This window comes from Vespula pensylvanica, chromosome 6 (genome assembly GCF_014466175.1).
Source record: "Vespula pensylvanica isolate Volc-1 chromosome 6, ASM1446617v1, whole genome shotgun sequence".
NCBI lineage: Eukaryota > Metazoa > Arthropoda > Insecta > Hymenoptera > Vespidae > Vespula > Vespula pensylvanica.
This window is the reverse complement of record NC_057690.1, coordinates 8,494,544-8,510,903: the sequence shown is the minus strand read 5'-3', so window position 1 is coordinate 8,510,903 and position 16,360 is coordinate 8,494,544. Positions and strand designations below refer to the sequence as shown.

The 16,360-nt window shown below is 30.6% G+C and overlaps 1 protein-coding gene across 2 annotated transcripts; it reads left to right on the top strand.

Annotated features, from left to right (window-relative positions):
- Positions 1-292: 292 nt before the first annotated feature.
- LOC122630017 (CD151 antigen-like) lies at positions 293-15,610 on the top strand. Of its 2 annotated transcripts, none has more exons than XM_043814029.1 (7): positions 293-715; positions 4,648-4,739; positions 7,477-7,654; positions 12,818-13,009; positions 14,662-14,835; positions 14,953-15,114; positions 15,184-15,610. In XM_043814029.1, exons 3-7 carry the CDS (start codon positions 7,535-7,537, stop codon positions 15,328-15,330), a joined length of 795 nt encoding a protein of 264 aa, XP_043669964.1. In that variant the 5' UTR covers positions 293-715; positions 4,648-4,739; positions 7,477-7,534; the 3' UTR covers positions 15,331-15,610. The 2 variants fall into 2 exon arrangements, with proteins under 2 accessions (XP_043669964.1, XP_043669965.1); XM_043814030.1 differs by lacking the exon at positions 293-715 and adding an exon at positions 4,011-4,029.
- The last annotated feature ends 750 nt before the right edge of the window (positions 15,611-16,360 follow it).

The window sequence follows — 16,360 nt, the reverse complement described above, 5'->3', positions numbered from 1 at the left end:
TTCCTTTCGCAAGCGTACGTTATCAAGAGATTGAATTATGTTGTGTCCTCTTTAACGTTACGTAACGAGAAGAAAAAGGGAACTTGTGTGTCGGTACAACGTCGTAAACGAAGGATCGCGTTTAAATCGAATCGCTCTATGCGATAACTAGCAAAGCAGCATTTGATATCTCGATAAACGCTATGGGAAGAAGTTAGATATAGTGCCGGTGTGCACGGTAGTAGTGGGGAGAATAGAGAACGGAATCGGCTGAGAGTACAGCGAGGTGGAAGGGAGGGGGAACTCGGCGCGCCACGAGTCCGTCAGTCGCGCTCGAGACTCCGAGGTGGGAGGTTTGTTTTATTGTTCCGCGATTTTGTATCGTCGTTGTCGTCGTTCGAAACGTCGTTGCCACTGTGAACCGTGTTGCTTATTATATTCTTCCTTAAAGACATTTCTCAAATAGATATAAACTTAAACTTTTCATACGTTTTATTTTTTCTAAAGAAAGAGAAAAAAGAGTTTCGAAGGTCGGCGGTCCGACGCGCGACGATTACGCGATCTCGCGGCTGATTTTCGTGCCATGCATGGCAAGAAGAGCCACGAGGAAGCATAATTTTTTACAAGAACTATCTTTCCGTAACTCTTTTCATTTGTCATTACTTGCGTAACCGTTTACAATCTTACCATCACATTGTCTACTTCCTTGAATTGAAGAAACAACAAGGACTGCTCGGTAAGTAAGTGCAATGTACTTATTCGAACGAGTATAATCACGGAAGAATCTTCTTTCTTTTTTTTTATTCCATCTCTTACCGGTTGCGTCCTTGTCCTCGTTCTAGTCTAGTCACGAGACATAGAGTAGTTGACTTTCAGAACCTTGGATACGTTTCTTTTTATGACGTAGATCGTAGACGCTACGTAAAAGATAAAATAGAATAGGAAGATAGATAGGAAGATAAATATATATATATATATATATTATATATGTATATATAGAGAAACGCGCGTGTAGAGAGAGGCGCGTTGCGCGTCTCTTTCGAAGTGATATCGTCTTTCTGAACTGACCAATCACCTTCTCTCCGTATTCTACGTAACTCGTACGCTATTGGTAGTTGAATGAATAGACCGCTTGGCGCTGCTTTTACGAACGCTTTCTCTGTACGTTCTCTTACAAATATTTACCTTTCCATGAGATCTTTATTTGCGTAACGTTCGCATAAGACGTATGTATATATGAATTTCATGGTGAATTGAGTTAAGATGATAAGTACTTATTATCTCGAATGAAAGATTTTTTCTTCGAAACGAATTGCAATCACTAAAGAATTTAAATATAATATCATTACGAAACATTTATTAATTAATTATCTTCTTGTGGAGTTCAGAGATGAAAGAGAGATAAAAAAAAGGAAGAAAGAAAATGACAAATTAATTCGTTAAGTTAAGAAAAGTTTTGATCAGATTCAAAGGCCGAACGGAAGCGAACGTTAATTAAGCTAATAAGGTTCGACGAGTAAGCGGGAGGTCCTATAAACGAGGACTTCGTCGATATCACGGTTACCTTCGTATTATGCTTTAAATCTCGCCGCTGCGATCCACGAATCATAGCCTTAAATGGAGATCGCTCTTACTCCTTCTCTTCTCGTTCGATGCAAATTCGCATCGTCGAGTTACACGAACTGCCGGGTTAGTGCCCCTTTACCTTCCTCTTCCTCTCTTTTAGACTCTCTACCGCCAATTAAAAGACTCCTTTTCGAGCGACACGAGTCAACCAATTACCGATATTTGGTATATCGTGGAACTTCGTTTCTTTTTTTTTCTTTTTTTTTACCTTTCTCTCTTCGTCGTTCCTGTTTGACGTTCGAATTTATCTTTCACACTTTTCTCGTCATTTCTAGGGTTGAGAAGTAAAAAGAGAAGAAGAGGATTTGAGGATTTTCTCGAAGAAAGCTTTGTCTTTTCTTTCTTCCTTTTTTTCAACTTTTATATTCGTCCCACGTTCGTACTCGAATGTGCAAAATTTCCCGCCTTTTTTTAAGATCACGTACGAGCGTAGAAAAGAAAGGGGATGAATAGTTATTGTTGTTTTATTTTTTCTGTTTTCTTTTTTCTTTGCTTTTTCTTTCTTCTTAAAGATCTAGAGGCCAATGTCCGTGATCTTGGTTGTATATTACGATTCGTGTCGTGAGTCACGATCTCGCGTTATTAGTTACCGTTCCTTCTCGTGACTTCCTTGCCAAGAAGAAAGGAAACTATTTCTTATTGAACTTCGAGTTGATCTTTCTTCTTTTGTAACTCTCATCAACATTCGATGTTCCATTACCAAATCTTTGTTTAACCTCTTTTTCTTTTCTTTTCTTTTTTTTTTTTTTTTTTTTTTTTTTTTATCATCTCCCTCTAAGAATTAATCGTAAGAGAAGTAAATCGAAACGAGACTGAGAGATCAATCAGTGTTCGTGAAATGCAATCTGTTCGGCCCACTTCTTAACCTCTGCTCTTATTTAATAAACTGCTTCGTGAATACGACACGAGGGTAAAATGATTTTATTAACGCTTTTACACACTTCTTTATTGCTTCATCCAATGGATAATGGTATTAGGTATCGCGAATTTTTCTGCGAACAAGGACAATCAATTTAAATATTATTTTGATGTATAAATTAATAAAAAATAAATGATCTTTTATGTACATACATATATACGTACAAAATTTTCTATTATTATCATATTATTTATATTATTTATTTTCATATAAACTATAGTAATTGCCTGATCGAGTTCAAGTTTTATAAGATAAAAAATTCATTTTATTTAATAGTAATTCCAAGATTCCATCTAAAGTTGGCAATATTAATTAAATATTAATAAATAGTATATAAATATATTATTTTCTTTCAGTTAAAAGATATACAAAACTTTTCTGCGTATAATTTATTCGTATATAAATTACGATAATTATATATTCCAACAATTTATATTTGATCTTTCCAAAAGTTCATTTTATTTAAAACCATTTTAAAACCTTACGTCAAAATATCAATGTTGATAAAGTATTTATAAAAAAATATAAAAATTTATTTTTTTTTTAGATTAAAAAACAGACGAAACATTTGGATAGATCTAATGTATGATAAATGCAGACATTAAAAATTTCTAGATGGGCCAATAGATTCTAGGTGATTTTAAAAATGAATTACTCTTTTTTGAAATATTCTAGATTAACATTTTTTTAAGTTATAGCTTGTAAAACTATAAATCTAACTGCAAGGCTAACTACAAATCTAAAAAGTCTTGAAAAAGTGTAATTTGAGAAATATTTAATATCATCTAGGAAATTTTAACCCATCTAGGAACTTTTAGACAAGCCTGTACATCCTGTATAAGGGAGGAACAGTACATGAAAAATAAATTGAAGTAACAGAAGTAATACATTAGAATATAAAGAGAAAAAGATAAATAGAGAGATAAAATTAGAGAACGACAGTTCCGGACGAGTTCGAGTCGCGTTTCCTTTTGCTCGTCGAACGTATCGTGACCTCTGCTTTATTGAATAGATTGATCGTGATAATATGTAACGAGTACGAGTAAAGTGAGGTCGATTGGCATAATCGAATGAAGTAACCAAGCTTTCGTTTGAAATTTTTAACCTAACAGAGAAGATAGTTTTTCCATATTGGTTAAAAATATTACATAATTGTGACGGAACGTGTCAAGGACCGGAAGATATGGTCATATAACTCTCTCTCTCCCTCTCTCTCCCTCTCTCTCCCTCCTTCCGTCCCTCCCTCTCTCTCTCTCTCTCTCTCTCTCTCTCTCTATATATATATATATATATATATATATATATCGTTTCGTTTACATTTTGTTTACGAGAAAATTATTAGAATAGTTTACTTTGTTAATATAGACGATTCAAAAATGAGAACTCTTAGGACAGGTTGAAAAGGATTAAGAAGATTACCTGTTGCGGTAGTAGGCATATCGAGGCGAGAAAGACGAAGAGAAACTAGAAAGAGAGGATAGAGAAACGTACTCGAGTGTTTCGAGGTGAATATCCTCTCTGAATATCGTTGGTCTACGTATATGTGTATTTGTGTAGTGGTAACACGAACGGATGTTGTGTATTGACATCCTTCTTAACCCTTTCCGATCTTTATTAATATTAGTTTTTCTTTTTTTTTCCTATTTCTTCGCTAAAAATTCTTTTGTATTTTAATTTTTTTTCTTAAAAAAAAAAAACATATATTTCAATTTATTAGATACATATATAATGAAAATGTAACATTTTGTAATAAAAAATTGTTACAAAATTGTTATAAAATATAAGTCTAAATAATATAGAATCTGATTCGACATAGAAATTTAAAGGGTTAAATCATGAATTAATCGTGCTGTAATCTTTAATCTACGATCTACGTTTTTATTTGCTATAAACTAATCGATTTTGTATTCTTGAATATATATCAACGCGATTAATACCCAAAATCATCTCAAAATTAAATTTAATAAAATTTATTTATTAGATTTTTTCGTCCATTGCTAATTCTTTGCTTATCTTATATACTATATATATGGTATTTGATATAATTTATATATTGCACCATAGGATATTACTACCATAAATTTAATTCAGTGAACTTTTTTTATTATTATTAATTTTTTTAGGAGATATAACCGAGCGGTGAAAAATCTTCGACGATTCTTAAATGGAAATGCGCACCGAAGATCGATCAGAATTTATTCACCAATGACACATTGTAAGTGAACATTGTTATTTTATAAATATAAAGTATGTCTCATTTTTAACCAATATCGCTGTTCTTATTGTTTGTTTTTATGAACAAACATTTGTAAATAAAAGTTATTAACTTTTGAGTAAGATTGATATAATAAATTTAATATTTATTATAACTATTTCATAGATAGCGCTGCTATGCTTGCAATGGCGTTGCTCGCCTTGCAATGGCGCTGCTCACTTTACAAGAGAACGATTGTCATAATAATTCTTTTAAAATGAAAATTGATATTTTAAACCTAACAAAAGTTATAAAGAATATCAGTACAGATCAATACAGATCTAACGAGTACCATCGGTGTATCTTTTTATCGATATTTCATCGATTTATGGTGCCTTAAAGTTTGACAAACTTTATGACTAGTGAAGAACACCGCACTTCAAATAATTATAACTTCAAAAATATATTAATAAAAATAAAGGAATAAATAAAAGAACAAGATTAATAAAATTATTCGATGAATCCATTGGTTATCAAATGTTTATGAGAAATTTGATCGCATTATTGCGACTACACAATTTGTGTAGACACATCAAGACTACATCAAGACGCCGTAATCTGATGAAGTATCGATGAAAAGATACGCTATAGGTGCTCGTTAAATTCGTATTAATATTTTCTACAACTTTTATTGGATTTGAAATATCTATTTCCAAATTAAAAAAAGGAAAAATTATTATTACTTTCATATCTTTACAAAAGCGCTTTTTATAAAGTAACTGCAATACATATTAAATTTGCCTCTAAAAATTTAACAACCTCTATTTGAAATATTTATTTATAAAGCCAATGAAATCGGAGATATTTAATCATATCCTTTAAAATCCTTTACATTGGGTTTGTTAAAACTATTTTTTGTCAAAAATGATATAAATGATAAACAAATTTTAATGTATCTATCCTTCTCCTGATTTTTCTATTCGTCCTTCGACTTCTTCGAGCCGAACATATTCTAAAGAACAGCCAGATGGTCGATCAATTTACATCCAGCGATAAGGAGTCATCGATAAACCGTGTTGGATATATTACGTTAGAACGAATCATAATAAGAGCAACGAAAATGTTGGAACGTTCACGTCCATCAAGTTCTATATCTTTTCTGTTCTTTCTCTTCTTTCTTCCTTTCTTTCTTTTTTTCTCTTGTTATAACATAGGTATACTTTTCTCGAAGGAGAATTATTTATCTGGAATGAAGAGACATCGATAAAAACGAGAGTCACATAGCTTGCAATATCACGTAAAAAATTATCTCAAAAATTAGGACGAAGTTAACTAAAAAAAAAAAAAGGAAAGAAAAAAAGAAAAAACAACAAAGAAGTAAACAGAAAAAAAATACGAATATTTTATAAAAGTGTTAAGAGAAACTACTGGTAATGAAGACAAGAACTGGTTTGAATTAGAAAAGATGTGCTTACGTTATACGTGTACCATGCAAATGGCAGAAGTATAACGACGATGTTAATTCGAGGCTCCGTCTTTCTAACGGTACGTGTATCTAACGTTGCTCTATTTAACTCGGCTTCGTCCGTCGCCATAATCCAAGCTTGTTTTGTGGAGTTTCGTTCGTTTAAATGAAACAGAGCACTCCTTCATTACCACGAATGTCCATTTCAAATCTTAACGTTTAGAAAATAGGATATGGAAGAAAGTATTGAATAGAAAAGGCGGTGCTTCGCGAAGAGAAAAAAAAATACAAAAAAAAAAGAAGACGAAAAAAGATAAAAAGAAAAAATAAATAAAAAATAAAATACCGAACATTTGGAGTCCAGGTATATTATTTTTGAAATTTGTCTTTTCTACCTAGTCAGGAGGAACCTAGCAATAAAAAGCAAAGCGGGGGTTTCTGAATGGCCGACAAGGTTAATGCGATTGGATGATTGACTAGATTGGAAAATTGGCTGTCCAACGTATATGTATAGGACATTGCGATAAATGAGGATATATCTAGGCTGGGAACGTGGCACCGTTCAACGTGCGAGGCAATTGATGGGAATGGATCGAACGCAGAGCCCCCCCAATCGTCGTCGTCGTCGTCGTCGTCGTCGTCGTCGTCGTCGTCGTCATCGTCGTCGTCGTCGTCGTCGTCGTCGTCGTCGTCGTCGTCATCGTCGTCTATAACTATAGTTAACTATTATATACAGTAGTGAGCCAAAGTTATTCACGCACTTTTATTTCTCGACCGGACGTGTTTCATCATCGTCTACATTTCTTAACAGTCATTACTGATTGTCACTTTGACCAAGAAACGTGTTAATGTACCTTCACCTCCTGCATTTATAGCTTTCCCTTTTTCTTCTTCTCCTTCTTCTTCTTCTTCTTCTTCTTCTTCTTCCTCTTCTTCTTCTTCTTCTTCTTCTTTTTCTTGTGTTCTAAACCGCTTCGGTAACAAAGGAACGTATCAAAAGGGCGTACGAGTCACACCCATTTCGTTTCCTTTTCCTTTTCCTTTTCGTTTCTCTCGACACTTTCATGATCCCATCTTAAAAAAGGAAATGTTCTTTCCTTTTACGTTTCCCTTTCTCTTTTTCTTTTTCTCTCTATCCCTTTCTCTTTTTACTTGACACTTATGAATCCTACAAAGTGTTAGAGTCATCATCGAAGGAAGTAGGTGGAGAATTTCCTATCACTTCCGTTCGTTTGAATGTTTCTTTTATTTTGTCATGTCTAACATGTTCCCTCTTTCTTTTATATGTTGTAGTGCCGGTGACGAGGTGACGATCGATTCGGTGACACGTTTCGACCCAAATCGATCGAAGATGGCTAAAAGTTCCGAAAGATTACCTGGTACTTCTTCCAGATTAAGAACTAGAGACGACGGTTGCTGTTCGGTCAATTTTCTTAAATATGTTTTACATATTTACAATGTCGTCTTATTTGTAAGTATACGCGTTTCATAGCCATTAGATTAGATCTATTAATCTATATTTTATTATTTCCTTATTTTAGAAAAAATCAAAATATATTTACATACACACATTACATATATCCATATATATACACTATATTCATATATACATTACATATATATATATATATATATATATATATATACATACACATACAAACACAACATACATATATATGCACGCGTATGTATGTATATTTGTGTATATATTTCATTATTACATTAGTAATAGTTCTTGTTTATTTTCCAAATAAACTTATCTAGACAACCTTGCACTAGCGTATTTCTAAGCAAAATCCTCTATGTATATTCAATATATTGCCAACGGACTTATTTACGATATCAAACGCTCATAAATAATAAAAGTTAATTTACATTTAAAGGGTTAATTTTAGTTTTAATGACCTTTTTTTTATTTTTTATTTTAATAAGACACTTTTTTTTACCACCCTATATATGTTATTGTTATGCAAGAAAGAAATTATTGAAAATTTATTAGATGACGCTCATCGCAAATATTAATTCCTTATGGAAAAAAAAAGAAAAAGAACTAGAATTTATTTTATATACGTCATTGCGATCGACCAAAGTATCGATTCTTGAATTTGAAACTACTTTCATGAAACGTTTTTCCTAATTTTGACAAAATCAATATTCGATTTTCTATTTGAATTTCATTTGGAGAATATTTCACGACAAACGAGTTCCATGAAACACCTCTGCGAATAGAATTCGGCCGTTTGCCAAGCTTTGCATTAGAACGTTCCAATTGCTTCTCTACGCATCGTTATGTGGAATTATGCAAATGCGTAAATTACGAAACGTCGAGAAAATTGCATAATATTCGAATAGCCGCGAAATTTCAAATTTCACATCTCATATAAATAAATATAACATCTAACAAATGAAAACGATGTTTGATATTTTATAGAAAAAAAAAAAAGAAAAAGGGAAAAAGAAGAAAAAGAAATTCGGATTAAAATTTTTTAAACAAAAATCATACTTAAAAAATTTCTATGGAAAAACAAAATATACATAATACAAAAACATAATATTTATGTGCAAAAACGAACGAAAAGAAAAATTTAAATTTTGTATGAAAAAAAAAAGAAACGGAAGATCAGATCTATTAAAAAGTTTTGGTGAAAATAAAAAAGATATAACAAATATTTCATGCCAAAAGGGAAGATAAAACAAATTTTTTATGTAAGAAAAAGAAATATCAGACTTAAGAAATTTCTTCATGCAAAAAAGAAGATCGAACTTAATATATCTTGCATGCAAAGAAACATGGAAGATCAAAATTAAATTTTTGATGTAAAAATAAAGGAAGGAAAGAAAAACGAAAGATTAAAGTTAAATTTTATATGCAAAATAGAAAGACGATTAGAAAGACTTAACAAACTTTGTATTAAAATACGATACATATACAAAGTTTGTCGAAGATTTTCTCGCTCTCTCTTCCTCTCTCAAACATTTTATATCGACTCGACCTTATCGGCTCCCACGTTCGAGAACGCGACGCGACGAGGAGGTTGATTGGTCCCGACGTTATAAATAAGGGACTAGCTATCACCGAGAAGGGATCTTCCTTAGACGTATGCTAATGGATACCCACCTTTAACTTGGGGTCCGTTCACTCGTCTTCTCCCTCCCCCATTTCTCTCCCATCCATTCTGTATATCCCCATCTAATCTTCAAGACGTAGCCAGTCGAAGATTCGTTAGATTAACCCTTAAATACTTGTACTTGTGAAATTATATTATATTAATAAATCTTATATTGTTAATGTTTAATAATTTTATTTTTTATTAACTTTTATATTTCTCACTAGATGTATTTCCATTTTAATAATTAATATTTACTTAATAATTCGTATATAATCATTTGATTAATATTAATACAAATAATAATATTAATATACATATATAAAATATTTATGTTTCTATAAGAAAAAAGGGAACATTTGTATTAAAAACAAAGAAAATATTTGTATGGAAAAGAAATCGTGAAATCATGAATTAAAAGATTGATATGTATAATGTTAGAAGGATTGATATAAGATCCATAAATCATGATTTATTATTCATTTTTATATGATTATTATAAAAAGAAAATGTTAGTATTTGTATAAAAAAGAAATATTTGTGTAAAAAAGAAATCATGTGTGCATTAAAAAATCAATGTTTATAATATTTCGGAAGATCTATTCTTTCTAAGGATCTATTCTTTAAAAGGATTCGAAAAGTCTATAAATCATAATTTACAATTTATTTTTATGTAACGGTTAATTATTTTCATATTGAAATTTTCAATGATCAATCATCTAATTAAACATTATCGATTTATTGATTAGAATCGGTCTAGCAAAATATGAAATTTTCTATAGATCTCATAGAAGCGCTTGTTCACAAATACAGACATCTCTATGTATATTCATGAGGAGAACCTAAAATTGGACGCGATCCGACATATTTTGGCGAGGGAAGTAGATGAAAATCTTGCCTTCGTAATTGCGTAAACGCAAGGATGTTTATATTACGTCAGTGGGTGCACCACTTTACCGTTGTATTTATATCGATGATCTATACCTTGTACTGGGGAATATGATAGTGATGAGAATAGATAAAAATTTTTACTACGATTAACTCATTGAAACATGTATATAAATTCTTTAATTTTTACAATAAACAAAGTGTGATTATGTTTATTTAAAGAAGATAAATTTTGTTTAACCCGATATAAAAATAAATTAAATAAAATTAATATTATTATTGCGAATTTTTAAACAATTTTTTTTGTTATTACAAAATTACTAAAACATTTATCATAAATACATACATATATATATATATATATATATATATATATATACATATACATATATATACACTTTATCATTATAGAATATATTATATATATTTATATATTTTAATTTATTAAAAAATTACTTATCGTATAACATAAAAATTGTATGTAATATATAGTCATATCTAGTAAATATTACACGTCAACTAAAATAGTCAAATTTTTTCTGTGTAAAAGTTTACTTTTGAAAGTAAGTTCTGTCGTTGATGGATTAACGACAGTGACGTTCGTGCTCTCGGTGCAGCGTTTAGATGATGTCTGGGATGCATCTAAAGAGAAAAGAAAGACACACACACACAGAGAGAGAGAGAGAGAGAGAGAGAGAGAAAGAGAAAGAGATAAAGGCGATAGCTATTGCGGGGGCGTTTGCGGAGGCGTTTCGAAGCTGTAGAGTGGAAGACCGGCCGTAAGAGAGAATTCCAGAAAACCAGTCTAAGCGAGATTTTCAGGTTTCTCGGGGCACGAGTACTTTGAATGAACCATCGTGGACAGCTTGCGTGCTAGTTACGCTCATAACTTTGTTTCTTGATCTTGCGATATAACTACCATTTTCCCTATATAGCTCGAGAAGAAGCTAGGGACTCTAGGCTATCATCTTTTATCAAAATGTGTGATCCAAGTCTCTAACTTTTCATGAAAACTATTAAATAAGTAGGAGAAAGAAATAGAGAGAGAAAGAGAGAGAAGGAGCGTTGACGTACTCATTTATTATTATTATTGTTGCTGTTGTTGTTTTTGTTGTTGTTGTTATTGTTATTGTTGTTGTTGTTATTGTTATTGTTATTGTTATTGTTATTGTTATTATTATTATTATTATTATTATTATTATTATTATTATTATTATTTGTATTTGTCTTCTGAAAATTTTATATTTAATTAGGAATAGGAAATCACACGAACCGTGATCAAGTGTACTTTTCTATAGGTGTTTATTTATAGAGTGTTTAGAAATTTCCTTGTATGTGATCGTGTATGTATACAGGATTATTGATTTCTATAAATGTATGTCTGTGTTTGGATGTTGTAATTATTATTATTATTATTATTATTGTTGTTGTTGTTGTTAGTGTTGTTGAGTCTTTGAACTATAAGATTACTACTAGCATAATAATATTTTTTTCTTGAGTTATCTATATCTAACTTAATATAATTGATAAAACAAATCATTTGGAAATCAATTTTATTAAACAATCGTTTTCGAAGTGCAGGATATTTACAATGAAGCGCATTGACTTTTTTTCATTACAAAATTGGAGCTATAATCTTATTTGATTAAAAACAATCTATATATGTGTGGAGATACGATATGCATCAAAAGTAGAAAAAATTAAATTAAAGGTGACACCATATCATTATTATAAATGACCCTTTGAATTATAAGGTTACTATGAGATGAGAACATTTTTTCGTAGAGAAAATGTTTCGTGTGTTTGTGTGTATGTATGGAGATATGATATGCATCAAAAGCAGAAAGAATTAAATCAAATGGAAGTAGCAACGCGCTAGGGAAATAATTAGAGTGCAAAGGGTTAATTTATAATTTAGGATAATGCACGTATGTCATATTTAAATAAATCATCTACGCGATTTGTATAAAGTTTTTATCTTAGAAATTTTTAAATAAATTTTTTTTAATTTAAAAAATTTCTTAAGAACTTCTAATTAAAATGGTTTAGTTAGATAGTCGATTATAAATATATAATAATTTGTAAGATATTTTTATAGAATTAAATTAAAAATATATTTTCAATTTAAATAATTGTGTAGAAAATAACTATTTGTATCTATCTACATATTAGGACCATTGGAAAAATTCTTTATCTTCTTTTTGTTTTTTAATATATCAATTCTATTCTTAAAATGAAATAGATACAAATTTGAAATAAAAGATACAGATATACATCTGAAAATGAAAAAGCAAAGTCGTGAAAACTTCTCAAATGGCACTCGTAATTAGGTTTCAAACTAAATATTTATATAACTAAATATTTATATAACTACATTAGATCCTAAACTAAATATTTAAAGGATATTAAGAAAGATCCTAAATTAATTATTTATTAAACTTAAGTTTATATAGTCTCTATAAATTAATGTTAACGTATTTCGTATAAACTTATATAAATAGACAAAGATAAATTAATCTAGCATCCTAGCAAATATTTCATATTAAAATGATAGCTTTGAGATAGAAGGGAAACACGAGATCGTTCGAACCCGTGTTTAATGCGTGCAATTTCAACATGCGTGTATCATTATTTTACAGTTATCCGGATTTGTGGTGGGCGGTATTGGCATTTGGACGGTCGTCTCGAAACACAGTTACATATCTCTCATGACAACGTCGACGTATCCAAGTCTCGCTTATGCCCTCATTGTCGCAGGTATTTTGGCTGTTATTGGAAGCTGGTTAGGATGTGGTGGAGTTACTACAGAAAACAGATGCGTTCTTCTAATTGTGAGTCATTCAAAACAATTTCTAGATCTTTTTATTATTGTCATTTATTTCTCTATACAAATAAAGAATAAAAAAATAATAGAAAAGTGAAGATAGCGAACTATCATCGTAAAACTAGACCATAAAGATGATTTCACATAAAATATTATGTTTTTGTAGAACATAGCCTTGACCCTTATCATTCCTCTTCTCTCTCTCTCTCTCTCTCTCTCTCTCTCTCTCTCTCTCTCTCTCTCTCTCTCTCTCTTTCTCTCTATATCACATAATCAAACCTCGGTATATAAAACAAGCTTGAAGAGTCGTGGTGGTTGACTTATCACTATGCTCCAATGACCGAGATTTTTTTCTATCTCTAGCTTTTTCTTTTTCTCTCTTCATCTTTCTTAATCTTTCTCTCTCTTTTCTTTCTTTCATAATTTTTCTGCTTTTTCTTTCTTTCTCTCTACCCTCTTTTTCTTATCCATATTTATTTCTTTTTCAAAATATTTAATGAATTTAACATAACAGGTGCTTTTATTATTATTATCATTATCGAGAGAAGAGAGAAGATCTCTCTTATATTGTTAATGATAAAGATGATCCAGAGGATTCAGTATTTATCAGTCTTTCGAACAATCGTGTTTTACTCCCTTCTTAGTGATTCCATTCGTGATTCTACTCTCGATCCCTTTCACCGCCTACGCGAAACCATGTACTCACTTACATATATCGTATGCGCCGTAGGCGAGTCTTATCGGTTCTCGTTAGTTTCTACCATGTAGGAACGGTCAATTAAGATTTTTCTTCGTGCTCGTTAACCAAATCGATATAACGAACGTGAAAATAAAAAACATAATTAGTGAATCGAATCTTGTAATTCTTTTTGAAGAAAATAGGGCCATCTTAAATAATGTATACTCGAAAAAGAATGTTTCGTAAATTGATCAATTGCTATGAAATAATATCACGTTTTATGATGAGTATTATATTAATGGATTGATTCGTATATAAATGACATTGTTACAATAAATTGAGGTAAATATTTGTTTATCAATCAAATCAATACATGGGATTTTAAGTTTTTACATTTTACAAAATTTTGAGTTATAGTTTTATATTGTAAACTTTTTATTCGTAATGACATTTATTTACTAGGATATTCTTTTTGAAAGAAAAGATAGCTATCTTAAGAAATATATATTGAAAAAGTAACGTTTCATAAATTGATGGATTGCTGTTGTCATAATACTATCTTATGAATGAATCATAAATAAATGACATTATCTGAAAAAAAATTGATTACAATAATTTATTTGTCCAATCGATAAATAAGATACTTTAATATTAAGATTCCTATTTCTTCCATTTTGCATAAATATTCTATTAGTTAGATTTATAAATAAATAAATATCATTTTGATTCTAGTTATTCTCTTAATTTCAAGTGCCTCGATTACAATGGTATTTAAATTAATTCATTTAATTTGTAAATGTATATTAGAATTTCTAATACGTTTGAATTTTTAACTATTTGATTATTGTAATAAACTTCCTACTAATAATGTCATTTGGTTATGAATAAATTTAATAATGACATACATTTGCATACCTATGTATGTATATATATATATATGTATCTGTCACTTTCACTTTTGATCGTTGATCTTTCCTCAGTACGTTTTCGTCGTAATGGCAGTCCTCGTATTAGAGGCAGGCGTAGGCGCATTGGCACGTCTCTATGAGGAACAAGTAGGTCCAGAATTAAAGATGAACCTCAATCGAACCTTCCTTGAGAATTATTCTATAAGATCGAGAGAAACTACTGCAATCGATCAAATGCAAAAGGAAGTGAGTATCGATTTCTGAACATTTTCGTTCTTTTTTTCTTTTTTTTGATTACACCGAAAAAAAGAATAAAAAATCTAAAACTTACGAATTCTAAAATTCGGTTCAAACAATTCACAGTTTAAATGTTGCGGTGCTCTTCGATTTGAGGATTGGTTAGCCAGTGAATGGCACAAGGACGAGGAAGTCCTTAAAAATGGAAGCCTCGTGCCCGATAGTTGTTGCAAAACACCGACAGTACTTTGCGGGAGGAGGGATCATCCGTCTAACATTCAATATACGGTGAATGATAACAGCGAAATGATAACGATTTTAACGAAAAGCTGACATTTTGATGTTTCCTTCTTGCAGGGCTGCATTTACAAGTTTCTTGAGACGACCAAGGATCATCTGATTATTCTTGGTGCCGTCGGTCTTGGTTTGTCCGTCCTCGAACTTTTTGGTATAGTTCTTGGTTCGTGCCTCTATATCAAACTCAGACACGATTTCGATGATTGACAATGACATTTTTCACGAAGACAACTCTGACGACTAAGAGAAATTAATAAAAAAAAAGAAAAAAAAAATTAAAAAAGAAGAAAATAAAAAACACACATACATGTAAAGCGAAAATAATCGACATTTCGCTTTTAATTTCGATTTTTCGAAATTATCGATTTGGACTTATTGGTCTTCGATTATCGATCCTTTCTGCTCAAATTTGTTAGCAATTTTACTTGGAGTCTAAAAAAAGATTCCGCATGACCAATATGATAGCTGAATAGAAAGAGAGATAGAAGAAAAGATAGAGATAGAAAAAAAGAGAGAGAGAGAGAGAGAGAAAAGTTTGTTTATTTTTGTTTATTTAATTTTATTATTATTATTATTATTATTATTATTATTATTATTATTATTATTATTATTATTATTATTAGTACTTTGAGCAGAAGGAATGAATAAACTCGCTGTAACCATAACTGCCTGTCAGATCGTCCAATCTACGAAATTCTTAGTTAAACCTATAAAACTCTTTTCTACTTTACATGTTTTTACGTGTCTGCTATTTAAGGTTGTTTATTTTTCTATATCGTCAAAGGAAAGAATAAACAATAAAAAATCATTAAATATCTTTCGATATCTGTTAGTTTCCAAAGAAACGAAGTAGGAAATTTTTTTACGAAAGAAACGTTTTCTTTGGAGGAAAAAGAAAAAACGAATTTTCGATTATTTATGAACGACAAACGAGTTTCTCTGTTTTTTTTTTTTTTTATTTTGTTTAGTTTTTAGGATAAACAAGATCTGATCGTTGACTCAATATAGGCTTAAATGTTGGCCTAAATTATTATTAAGTATTTGCGAAACAGATGAAACAGTGCCTTTGTCTAATAAAAAGATTTTATTTATTTTCTTTGAAAAAAGAGAGCGAGAGCGACAGAAAGAGAAAGAGAAAGAAAAAGAGAAAGCAGGAAAATGTAATAAATTTCATCTCCTCTCTTTTTTCATCAACGTGCCAAGTAGAGAATGAAATTTAAGGAAACGAGAGATCTTT

Coding starts and splice junctions, on each gene's coding strand:
- LOC122630017 (XM_043814029.1), top strand. CDS start 7,535: ATGGCTAAAAGTTCCGAAAGATTACCTGGTACTTCTTCCAGATTAAGA. Junction 14,836..14,952: donor TCGATCAAATGCAAAAGGAA/GTGAGTATCGAT, acceptor AACAATTCACAG/TTTAAATGTTGCGGTGCTCT. Junction 15,115..15,183: donor CGTCTAACATTCAATATACG/GTGAATGATAAC, acceptor TCCTTCTTGCAG/GGCTGCATTTACAAGTTTCT.